General features: G+C 42.6%; 1 protein-coding gene and 1 long non-coding RNA gene across 3 annotated transcripts; both read left to right on the forward strand.

Moving 5' to 3' along the window:
- TSN (translin) lies at positions 1 to 9,291 on the forward strand. Of its 2 annotated transcripts, XM_019469407.2 has the most exons (6): positions 4 to 213; positions 1,372 to 1,465; positions 3,087 to 3,183; positions 4,861 to 4,976; positions 6,366 to 6,445; positions 7,103 to 9,291. In XM_019469407.2, the coding sequence occupies exons 1-6, from the start codon at positions 148 to 150 to the stop codon at positions 7,334 to 7,336; spliced, it is 687 nt and encodes a 228-aa protein (XP_019324952.1). In that variant the 5' UTR covers positions 4 to 147; the 3' UTR covers positions 7,337 to 9,291. The 2 variants fall into 2 exon arrangements, with proteins under 2 accessions (XP_019324953.1, XP_019324952.1); XM_019469408.2 differs by lacking the exon at positions 6,366 to 6,445 and having other exon boundaries at positions 1 to 213.
- Positions 9,292 to 10,362: 1,071 nt separating this feature from the next.
- On the forward strand, positions 10,363 to 11,691 carry LOC128779028 (uncharacterized). The gene is made up of 2 exons (XR_008424910.1): positions 10,363 to 11,152; positions 11,531 to 11,691. It is a non-coding gene; the product is annotated as an uncharacterized LOC128779028 (long non-coding RNA).
- Positions 11,692 to 12,246: the final 555 nt, after the last annotated feature.

Here is a 12,246-nt window from a genome sequence, read left to right on the forward strand (position 1 = left end):
TCGGAGGACCCCAGCGACGTCCGTAGCGTAGGGCCGGGTGGACGCAGCGGCGGCGGCTGGTGTTGCGACTGACTGCGCCGGTGGGCTCTGAAACGCTTTTCGGCGGCCACACTCGCCGCTCTGGTCGATTGTTGTGCAGCCGGCGCCATGTCTGTGAGCGAGATCTTCGTGGAGCTGCAGGGTTTTTTGGCTGCCGAGCAGGACATCCGAGAGGCGAGCCTCCTCTCTTCCCCTCCCCTTTCCCTTTCCTTTCTTGCTTGGCCACCGCGCCCGGCCCTCCTCTGTCGCTCTGTCTCGAGCAGTGGGGAAGCCTCCGGGGATGGGTTGCTTCCCCTCTTGTATCAGCTTAGGGCATGTTCCTCTCCCGCCCCCGATTCTGCTCTCCGGTCCTGATTCTGTGTGTTCGAGTCTCGGCTCTTCGGCATCGCCCACCACGTTTGAGTGTCAGTCTTCCTGCTTTCTGGCGCTTGTTTATGTCGAAGGCTCAGCGCTTGGGACTCAGAGAACACGCGTTTCACTGTTTGTTGTAGCACGTGTGGCCTCTTCTCTTTAAAACTCTCTTATGGCTTCTTATTCCACATAGAATAATAATCCAGATTCTACTGTAGCCCACAGGTGTCTTCTCCCCTCCCTCCATCTCATTTTACGCCATCTTCCGTTGTGTTTTATGTTCAGTTTAGTTATCTTTTTATTTTTCTAGTTCCGCAGAGAGTTTCTTGCCTCAGGATATTTGCATGTACTGTATGCTTTTCCTGGAATTCGCATCTTTCCTCTCCTTTCCTGGTGGTTACTTCGTATTCATATTCTTGATCTCACAATCTGTCATGTTTTTTAGTAGAGAATTCACGTTAAAAAATTTTGTGCGATACGTATTTTTTAAACGTATGTCTACCCTATTATGCTCTAAACGGCAAGAAGGAAGGGACTAATTGGGAACCAGTATTTACACAGTGCTTCCCACATAAATGTGCTGTGAATATTCATAAAGTGGTTGAAAAGCACCTAGTCTTCGTATTGCATTGCATTTTTCTTTTTTACAAATTGCATTCAGATATTTCATTTCTTTTGATATTTATAGTGTTTCAGTGGGATATTTGGGGTGGGTGGTGATTATCCTTTGAAGGCTGCATGAGAAATCTCAGGCCCTGTAGTGACCTCTTGAAGGTCTCACAGAGGAAGTAAGTGGCAACGTTGGGATTCAAACCTGGATATTTTCTGTACCAGTTCAGTTCTTGTAAAGATTGTTGGAGTTTTAAATGTGTGTGAAGGCGTCATAGGTACTTAACCTGTGCTGTCTGATATATCTGGTTTGAGGTTATGAAAATAGTTACATTGAGTTTATCTGATACTTTGATTTTTAATTCTTTCTAGGAAATCCGAAAAGTTGTACAGAGTTTAGAACAAACAGCTCGAGAGATTTTAACTTTACTGCAAGGGGTCCATCAGGGTGCTGGTTTTCAGGACAGTAAGTTCTTTGTTTTGATTTTGAAGATTTTTTTTTTTAAGTTTATTTATTTCTTTTGAGAGAGAGCGAGAGAGAGAGAGAGAGCACGCACAAGAGAGCAGGGGAGGGGCAGAGAGTGAGGGAGAGAGAGAATCCCAAGTAGGCTCTGCACTGCTAGCACAGAGCCCGACGTGGGGCTTGATCCCATGAACACGAGGTCATGACCTGAGCTGAAATCAAGAGTCATACACCTAACTGAGCCACTCTGGTGCCCCATTGATTTTGAATATTTTTTGAGTCCAAATTATGAGTCTTTCACTTAAAAGAGTTAATTTCCATTCAGAAGACATTTCAAGTCTGTTATCATTTTATTAAGAAAAATGTCCCTCATATCCTGTGGAGAAGTAGGTGAGTTGAGTGTTTTATAGGTTTACAGAATTCTGGAATTCTGTGTGTTACGGTTGATTTTCCACTTCCACGTAGTAATGTAATAATGTGATTCTGATGTGATAATTGTTGTAGGTTTGTAGTTCTCTTGTGTATCTTTTATATGGCTCTCTTGTTTTTAAACCCAATCTTTCGTGGGACACCTGGGTGGCTCAGTCAGTTAAGTGTCTGACTCTTGATTTCAGCTCAGGTCATGATCTCACAGTCCAAGAGAGTGAGATTGAGCCCCGTGTCCGACTCTGCACTGATGGCATGAAGCCTGCTTGGGATTCTCTCTCTGCCCCTGCTTGCTTGCTCTCTCTCTCAAAATAAACATTAAAAGAGAAATAAACACAGTCTTTCCTTCATTGAATATGGCTTAATATGCATTTGTATGTAAGAAATGTTCAGTGTAAAAGGTTCCTAGTGGGTTTATAGTCAGCACCTTTCATGAAAATCACATATGATAAGTTTAAACATGGGACCTTCAATGTAGGATGTAGCCAGCACAACTAAAAGAGCTGAAATATATTTTCAGGTAGAGAATGATACAATGGCGTAACTTACAGGTGTCACAGGGAGGTCTTTTTTCTCAGTGATATGGAGTCGGTCAGTCTGAGTATAATTGATATAGCTTTTTGACCAAATGTGGGAGGTAGAAGCTGTCCAATTTTAGGCATCCTTTTGGAATAGCAGCTGGTGCATGTCCCCACAATTATTATTATATTTTAAATTTTTTTTGAAGTTAGTTTATTTTGAGAGCTAGAGAGATATGGGATTGGGGGGGCAGAGAGAGAGAGGGAGAGAGAGAACCCCAAGCAGGCTCTGCATTGTCAGTGCACAGTTTGATGCATGGCTCGAACCCACGAACTGCTAGGTCATGAACCGAGCAGAAACCAAGAGTTGGACGCTTAACTAACTGAGCCACCCAGGCACCCCAAGGATGATATTATTTATGACAGCTTACTGACTTGTTTGCTAAATATTATTCCCTTTCAGCAAGTTTTTGTCTATTCAGTGTTGGTTAATTGGAATTTTGAGAGCCAGATTGGAAAGTAGAGATGCATACCCCGCATTTGGTCATGAGATTTTTTTTTTTTTTTTTTTAAGAGTTGATTTATTTCCAGAGAGACTGTGTAGATTATTAAGCCAGAACTGTATTTGAAATTTGGTAAATCTTACTCATTATTGTGTTTGATTATCTTTTTGTGATCAGTTCCAAAGAGGTGTTTGAAAGCTCGAGAACATTTTGGTACAGTGAAAACACATCTAACATCGTTGAAGACCAAGTTCCCTGCTGAACAGTATTACAGGTTTGTAAGAAAAGTCGTATTATTTTGTAATGTCAAGTAAAAATAAAGGCAGGACAAAAAATTATATGTACCGAATGATTGCTGAGAACTAAGTAAAAACCTCTCTATGTAGAAGAAACAACGAAAAAGAGTCAGACTATTATTAGTGGTGGTATTTTAATGGTGACAGAGATGGGGATTTTTTTCCCCTCCCTTTGAGAATTTTCCTAAGGAAAACATAATTTTTACAATGAAAAAGGAATTAAAAAATATGTGTTGTATTAAGGTCGAATAGAGTATCTTTTTAGTATATTTAAGTTGCTTGTGAAATTGGGTGAACCATGTCTATGCTATTAAGGTTATGGGATTAGATGGCACTATGTAAATGGAGTTGAGTTTTTCGTCAAAGTTTGAATTATACTGCCAAATAACATGTTTAGCTAATATTCTGTAACTTGTTGACCTATAGCACTGTTAATTTTTAAGAGTCTCCATTATTTAGGGAAGAAAATTTGCTGCCAGTCATAATTGAAATTTATAGATTGTAAAAAGCATCCCAGCCTCACAGATGTTAAATTGGAAAGAACTGCATCTGAGTATTGATGAAATATAGTGAATAAGAACCTAAAATCTCTACTTGTGTCTCTTTTCTACCGAAAAAGATGTTCTGTTAAGACACACGTGGGCACAAAACAAGACATGTATGTGGGAAGTGGGTAATACAGCTCCACAGGATAATTTAAGGCAGGGGTTGGCACACTGCCCATGGCCCGCCGCCTCTGGAAGCTGAGAATTGCTTATATTTTAAAGGGTTGTTAAAAAAAGAAAAACACCCAAATAAGAATATGTGACAGAGACTGAATGTGGCTCACAAGGCCTAAAATGTTACTGTCTGGCCCTTCGCAGAAAAAGTTTGCTGACCCTGCTGTAAGGTAATAACGGATGTAGAGAGACCTTGAACGATAGGATTGGCAGGATCTTGAGAGATCGTGTAGTTTGGAGGTCACACAGAGGCTGACCTCTGGGTGATTTGGCCCTTAGAGGGTTTTATTTGACCTGTATTGTATTGAAAATTTTTTTTGAATTTGCCATATTTGAAATTCAGGAGGCATAGCATTAATATTTGGGGGTATAAAATTTCCTATTTTTTTTTTTCAGGCTTCTAGCTCAGTTTAACTGCAGGATCCTGAAGGTTTAAGTGTCGGTTTAGTGATTCCAAGTGGTAGTTATTATATGTATAAATCAAGGTTTTTTTAATATTCTACACTCAAAACGTAAGAGTAAGTTAGGTATTGAGGCTGATGTACAGTGCAGTTCTCATCAATCTGCCGTCGCCAGTTTTAATTTTTCTCAGAGCAGTATCATTGTTTTTACTGATTAAACTTCACAAGCACAGTTGTCCTTGTCCATAATCTTCGATTGTAAATATCTTTATATTCGTTGAAGTTGGATCATGCTTCTCGTTTGTCTATTAAACTTCTAATACGTAATTGCTATAAATGTGAACTTGTAAAACTTATATTAAATCCATCTAATATACTTAAATGGCATGTTTTTACATGTTTTTTATGTTGGGGTTTCACATGGATTTGATTTGGAAAAGCATTGTATTTCCAAAATGTTTGACTACGACTGTACTAAATTTATCTTTTATAAAGCCCCTAATCCTTCCACCTAAATGAGCTTCTATCCGTGCAGATTTCATGAGCACTGGAGGTTTGTGTTGCAGCGTTTGGTCTTCTTGGCAGCATTTGTTGTGTACTTGGAATCAGAAACACTAGTGACTCGAGAAGCGGTTACAGAAATTCTTGGCAGTAAGTGTCTCCGTTAGCGTCGGTCTGCAGAATCAGGCATGGTCGCTTAATTTTTGGTTGTGGGGGAGGCTGTTGCTTATACTTCCTACTTATTAGAACAAACGAGAACTAAATGGAAAAATAGTGACTTGGAAACACAAAAAGTAAGAACATGTAGTGGCTTGCTTTTTGTACTTGGGTGTTGCTTTTAGTTTTTAAAATTTAGTTTTTAAAAATTCAAGCCTACAGAAAGTTGAAAGAATAGTACAGTGAAGACCACTTAGATTTTCTGCTTGTTAACATTTTGCCATGTCTTTAAAAATTTATTTTATTTTATTATTATTTTTTTTACTGTTTATTTTTGAGAGAGACAGAGTGCAAGCTGGGGAGGGGCAGAGAGAGAGGGAGACACAGAATCTGAAGCTGACAGCTCAGAGCCTGACGGGCTCGAACTCACGAACCGTGAGATCATGACTCCAGCCGAAGTTGGTTGCTTAACCGACTGAGCCACCCAGGAACCCCCAAAATTTTTAATTTTTAATTTTTATTTTAGTGTGCGTGAAGGGGGTGGGGAGCAGAGGGAGAGAGAACTCTGAGCCGGCTCCATGCTCAATGTGGGGCTCGATCCCACAACCCTGGGATCATGACCTGAGCTGAAATTAAGAGTCAGATGTTCAACCGAATGAGCCACCCAGGCTCCCCAACATTTTGCCACATTTGTGCGGTCTTCTCACTTTGTGCACGTGCATGTGCATTCATGCATTCGTGTGCCCGTGTGAACCATGTGAATGTCACTTAAGGGTGTCATGGCTTCTCCTTTAAATGCTGCGACATGCTTTGTCCAAAAACATAGGTATTCTCTGATATACGTTCTGATATATCACCAGATAACGTTCTGGGTGATAGTACTTTCTGAGAGAAGAATGAAAGGAAAAATTGAAGTCCTAAGAGCTCAAAAATCCACAATGAGGCCTAGTTGCCAAAAGTATGAGCACATCATAAAGATAGTTTTATTTTTTTATTTTTTATTTAAAAAAAAAAAAATTTTTTTTTAACGTTTATTTATTTTTGAGACAGAAAGAGACAGAGCATGAACGGGGGAGGGTCAGAGAGAGGGAGACACAGAATCCGAAACAGGCTCCAGGCTCTGAGCTGTCAGCACAGAGCCCAACGCGGGGCTCGAACTTGCGGACCGCGAGATCATGACCTGAGCCGAAGTCGGCCACTCAACCGACTGAGCCACCCAGGTGCCCCAAAGATAGTTTTTAAAAGATCTTCTTTTTTTTCCTTTGAGAGAAACAATATGTGTGTGCGTGTATATGTATGTGTGTGTATATATAGTATTTTATATTCTTAGGCTCACATTCTGTTCACATCATGACCTTATTTTTACTTTGGTGTATTTTTTAGTTGAGCCAGATCGGGAGAAAGGCTTTCATCTGGATGTGGAAGATTATCTCTCAGGAGTTCTAATTCTTGCCAGTGAATTGGTAAGAAGCTTAGTAATTTGCCATTTGCGTTTTTGATCTTCCCACCTCGCTGTCAGTTTTTAAAATGGGCACAAAAATTCAGGAAGTCTTTTCTAAGCCCTCTATCTGTCACCAGTTTGTCATCATGTGCCGTGTGTGCTGCTTTGCTAGTCATCAGAGTCATCAGCCAGTCATAAAATGAGCGGGCTGTCCATAAACTGACTAATGTGTGAGTTTTTAAAAGATGGTAATGCCTCTCCCTTTCAAAGTGGTGGCAAGACGCATACATCCCTAGTAACTGTGTCAATACATATACTTGCTTCGGGGACTAATTTAACTGTATATAGGTTATTTTTCTTTTAGTCTCTTCATCTGTCTCTTGAGACATTGTCCTATGGAGATAATTCTAAAGAAGAAAAAAAGGCTGTCATAAAGGTGTTCCCACTAGTCTTGATTCGCATTGATGGAAACTTGTAGACCACAGAAACCCCCAACAGAAAGGGAACGATCTCTTAAGTCTTGAAGTAACTTCGTAATGTTAAGCGGTGGTCAACATGTAATTCCGAAAGGCAGCGTGGGAAAGTTGCGGGGCCTTGGGGGTCTCTTGGTTGTGATGCGGAGGAAGACGTGCTCACGAGGCCTGTTGTAAGGTGTCTCGGTTTCCCTTCCCTCGTGTAGTCGAGGCTGTCCGTCAACAGCGTGACCGCCGGAGACTACTCCCGGCCGCTCCACATCTCCACCTTCATCAACGAGCTGGATTCGGGCTTCCGCCTTCTCAACCTGAAAAACGACTCCCTGAGGAAGCGCTACGACGGCTTGAAGTATGACGTGAAGAAGGTGGAGGAGGTGGTCTACGATCTCTCCATCCGGGGCTTCAACAAGGAGACGGCAGCGGCGTGTGCCGAGAAGTGAAGCCGGAGGCTCCGCTGGCGCCGGGCCCTGCTGACCTCAGCGGTCGCCGGTGGGGTGGACCCCGTGCCTCTCGGGTAGTTAGCCTTTTCCCGTTGCTAAACACCGCGCTTTATTTTCTTAACCGGTTGGTTGTGTGGTGGAAATATCCAAATGGAAATGCTTTTTTCTGGGGGTGAAAAAATAGCCTTTTCAAGGACAGACTTTCTTTGTCGTTTCAGTGAATTTGCTCTGTAATTCAGTGTATTTCAGTTCTGTCGGAAAGTGTAAATGTCAGTCTCTTGGTAAAGTCCTTTTCTTGCTCACCCTGATGCTGTTGATGTACTGATTGAGAAGTTTATGGTCTTGTGTTCCTTCCAGAAGTGATCCTTGGTGTTTTCTATATCCAAATTAGCCATCCATACCCAGGTGTGTGTAGCCTGGATACAGGATAAAAATGAGTAATTAAAAAGGATGGTTGCCAAGCAAAGGACAACTTATTTTATATTTTCTTTCCTTATTTTAAGCCTCGTGAGTAAATCATATGTTGACATTTTTTTTGCAAGGGAGTTACAGCCCCAGGGTCTCTCTCACTGCCATCAAAATATAAAGAGAAAATTGCAAAGTCAAGCTCAGATTATCTTGGGACGTTTTTGTATTAAGGGATTGAGTCACATCTTATCATTTGGCTCTCTTTGCCAGGTGGGGAGTAGGGCTTAGTGTCTTACAACACCTCTGTTTTCTGATGTTGCCTTAACATTCTGCTCTTGCAGCAATTTAAAGATCGTTTTCACATACATCTTGAACTAACACTTCATATAATATATTTTTAAGCTATGAAACCTTTTTCCTAGCAGCCAGCTAGACCGTCTGGTCTGAGACTACAAAGCCACCCAGTCAAGTTAATTAGCAATACCCTGACTGGTATGTTCTGAGAGAAAAATGCTGTGCTTTGTCTGGAAAAAAGAGAAAACCTTGGATTTAAAAAGGAAGATCAGCTGATTTGGTAATGTTTTTTAGAGTAAGCAATTTCAGGTTTTGGCAGCTATCCCAATGGTCAGGTTTTAGATTTACAGTTTTGGGCAAGTCCTGTAAACCTTGTTGGCACCCTCCTCCCCCTCCTGGTTTTCAGGTAGTGCTAAGAATACTCGCCATGTAATTTTTGCTGTTGAATTGAAACGGTTTAAAATGGTGACGTCATCCACGGTTTTCTGGAGCTCACTGAAAGGAAGGTGCTAGTGTTTCCAGAATAACAGAAAGCATTTAGAAGTGTCATCCTCTCCTGCCTGCTACCAGTTTAGGCGTTCCGTTTGTGCAGTGGAATATTTGGCATTGCTATCAGTGCCATTCTCAGGCCAAGTTAAGGACTGACCAGATTTTCCATCATGAGGAGGACAAGTAGAAATGAAGCATCAATCGCTATGCATTTTTGGGTTTTAAACAACTTTCTTGACAGCTCTTTCTGCGGAAGAGTGTGTAGAACGAAGAAAGGCGTTTGGGTCTTTGAAGTGCCTAGGGTGGTCATCTAAGATATGCAGTAATAGCACTTCCCGGATTGAGCACAAAAGGCTTCAAATTACATGATCAAATACATGCAGTAAGTTCAGTAGTAGTTTTCTTCTACGCGGAGAATGGACTCTGAATGTGTGTTGAGGCTGAAGAAGACCAGGGGTGACAAGCACATCCTGCTGTGTAACAGTTAAAATTATTGAACGACACCAGCCGCTCAGAGTTAAATTGAAAGTATTTTAATTGACGGTATTGAAAAGCCTCGGCTCTGGTTTTAGTGCACCAGAATTGTTCTTTTCGACTCTAGAAGATTGAGCGGGTTAGAAAAAGTAGAGATGAATTAGTGGATGTTTTCTTTATAAATTTATTTATAAGAAGAGAACCCTTAAATACTTCATAAGATTTGCCCTGTCTTAAACTTGAATAATACTGGTAATGCCTAAGAGAATTTAATAAAGAACGAAAGCTTCTTTGGCAGTGTTTTGGATCCTTTACTTAAGTGGCTGCAGTCGAGGTACAGATGCAGAAAGCCACTGGCAAAGTTCGTGGCGTGCACTCAGAAATCATGGCTTTCTTGTTTCGCGGTCTGGACCGGACTGTACTCTTCAGGCAGAGCATCATTGTCTGCCTGACGCCAAAATAAGGTATTCCCTGAACCTGAAGTCATTTGTTTTCTTAGTAGTCACTGTAATGAACAGTAAACAAGTAAAAAAAAAAAAAAAAAAAAAAAAAAAAAATCACCCCTCCGCTCCAAACAACAATAAGAAACATCTACAGAGGGTTAAATGGATTGACTGGACTGATGGTTTGAGTGAGCCGAGGGTGAGAGAGGGGAGAGGAGGGAATCTGACTTCATGGTCCGGTTTCTAGTCTGGGAGACTAAGTCGATTTAGGTGCTGTTAGCTGAGGTTGGGGTGGGGGTGGGGGGCTGACATGGGAAGACTTCTGAATGTGTTGGGTTCATGATGCTAGTTGAGCCTGAGGGGGAGATGGCCAGCAGGACTTTGGGCGTGAGGAAAGCTCGGAGCCAGCCTGCGATAGTTTGGGGCAGCATTAGTGTGTACGTGGAAGGTAGGTCAGGAGAGTGGGTATGACCCCCTAGGAGAGCGTGTAGAATGAGAAGAGTAAGGGGCTAAGGACAAAACCCTGGTTGATGGGGTTTAGTGAGTTAGGCAGAGGGAGAGACCATGAGGAAACGGAGAAGGGGTTAGAGAGACAAAGAACAGTGAGAGTGGCTTGTCACAGAAGCCAGGGGAATAAAGAGGCTCTAGAAGGGTTTTTTCGGGGGAGGGGGATTTAAGAGATTTAAAATACAGACTTTCAGGGGCACCTTTTTTATTTATATTTTTGAGACAGAGAGAGACAGAGCATGAATGAGGGAGGGGCAGAGAGAGAGGGAGACACAGAATCAGAAGCAGGCTCCAGGCTCTGAGCCATCAGCCCAGAGCCCGACGCGGGGCTCGAACCCACAGACTGTGAGATCGTGACCTGAGCCGAAGTCGGACGCTTAACCGACTGAACCACCCAGGCGCCCCAGCGTCTGACTCTTGATTTTGGCTCAGGGCATGATCTCACGGTTTGTGAGTTCAAGCCCCAAGTTGGGCTCTGCCCTGGCAGTAAGAAGCCTGCTTGGGATTCTGTCCCTCCCTCCCGCTGCCCCACCCTCGTGCGAGCGTTCTCCCTCTCTCTCTCTTTCAAAATAAATAAACTTTCTCCACAGCCTGAGAGCCCTGTGACACTGTTGGGTGAGTCTTGGTTATGCTGTGCTAATAAACCCCAAAACTCAACAGGCATAGTACAGAGTTTATTTCTCACTGACCCTGTGTGTCCGTTGCAGGTTTGCTGGGGCACGTGCTCCACGTTGTCCTCATCTAGCTGACAGGAGCCATCAACTGGCCCATTGCCCGTTGCTGTGGGAGAGGGAGACAGTTGTGGAGGGTCTTCTACAAACACATGTTCCGGTTTCAAAGTGACCTGCCACTTCCTCTCACAGTTCACTGGTTAGGACTGGATATGCCTTCCTGCTAAACAGAGTGCAAGGGGGCCTGGCAGGATGGGAGTCTGCAGATGGAAGGTCAAACCAAATGTTGAAAGTCTTCAGCAATAGGTACTTCCTTCGGTTGGATGAATAGTAGTACTTCTGGTCACACGTGAACTTCACTGGGCTTGGGAGGGGCCGCTCTTACCTGTCAGATGACGAGAAGAGGGTGGGCCCGTCTGTAGTCCCCTCTGCTGTTGAAGGTGGTTTCCTGTTTGAAAGAGATTTCTCTGGTGTGTGTGTTTGTGTCGGTTTGTGTATGGGTGTTTTAGGCCAGCGTTCAGTGAGTTTTTGTATGTTGCACGCACTGGGTTAAACATTTTATCCAGATCATCTGATTTCCTGCCCATATAACCCTGTGAGGTGCCTACCACCATTTCCCCCGTTTTAGACTGGGAGCAGGCTTAGAGAGGGCAGTCCGCTTGCCCTGAGTTCACAGTGATGAAACGGAAAGGCTGTGATTCCGACCCACTTAACTCTGCCCCTGCATCCACATATGCCGCTTCTTCCCTGATGCTTTTGATGGCCTCTGTAGCCTGACCAGGAAAATCCCAAATCCACCAAGAGTTACGAACACCGTGTATGCGTAGCTTTGGGTTGGGTGCAGTCTCTGTTAGAACTTAGCATAAAAAACGAGTGGGAAGCTAGGTCTGTGCCCTCCAGAAGTTTAGGGTCTAGTTACAGGGGAGAGGGTGGTGAGAAAGATATAAACAGGTAAGAGATGAAACATTCAACTAATATTTGAGCACCTCCTGTAATGTTTTGGAATTCTTAACAGCTTTATGGAAGTACGTTTTACAAATAAAATGACTCAAATCAAGGGATTTATAAAGTAGTGCAACAATCCTCATGTATTATCTTCCAGAAAGATCCCAGCCCCAGGCCACCACTAATCTACTTTGTTTCCATAAATTTGCCTTTTCAGGATATTTCCTATATACGGAATCATGAAGTCTGTGGTCTTTTGTGTCTCATCGCTTAGCGTAATGTTTTATAAGGTTCGTCCATGTCCCAGCACAGCATGTGTTGGTAGTTTGTTCCTTTGTATTCCTGAGTGGCATACCTTTGTGGGTATTCCACATGTTATCCATTCATTAGATGAGGAAGATTTAAGTTTCTACTTTTTGGCTGTTCTAACTAATGTTGCTATGAACATCCTTGTGCAAGTCTGTGTCTGAATGGGTACTGCCATTTCTTTTGCATAGATACCCAGGAGTCTGTTGTAAAAATGGTGATTTTATGTTTAGCTTTTGAAGAAACTCGATCTGTTTTCCTTTCAGCAACCTATGAGTTAACAGTCAAGACAGTCCTAGACAGGACGTTATAACACCTTTATTGCTAAATAAGTCGTGAATGATTGCTGTAGGAGTTGGGGATGTGTTATATG

Source organism: Panthera pardus, unplaced genomic scaffold (assembly GCF_024362965.1).
Source record: "Panthera pardus isolate Hobbes unplaced genomic scaffold, ASM2436296v1 HiC_scaffold_10, whole genome shotgun sequence".
NCBI classification, from domain to species: Eukaryota; Metazoa; Chordata; class Mammalia; order Carnivora; family Felidae; genus Panthera; species Panthera pardus.

Excerpts from the sequence above, each read along its gene's own strand:
- TSN (XM_019469407.2), top strand. The coding sequence starts at position 148 with ATGTCTGTGAGCGAGATCTTCGTGGAGCTGCAGGGTTTTTTGGCTGCC. Across the intron at positions 1,466-3,086 it reads GGGTGCTGGTTTTCAGGACA|TTCCAAAGAGGTGTTTGAAA; the intron begins GTAAGTTCTTTG and ends TTTTGTGATCAG. Across the intron at positions 3,184-4,860 it reads CCTGCTGAACAGTATTACAG|ATTTCATGAGCACTGGAGGT; the intron begins GTTTGTAAGAAA and ends CTATCCGTGCAG.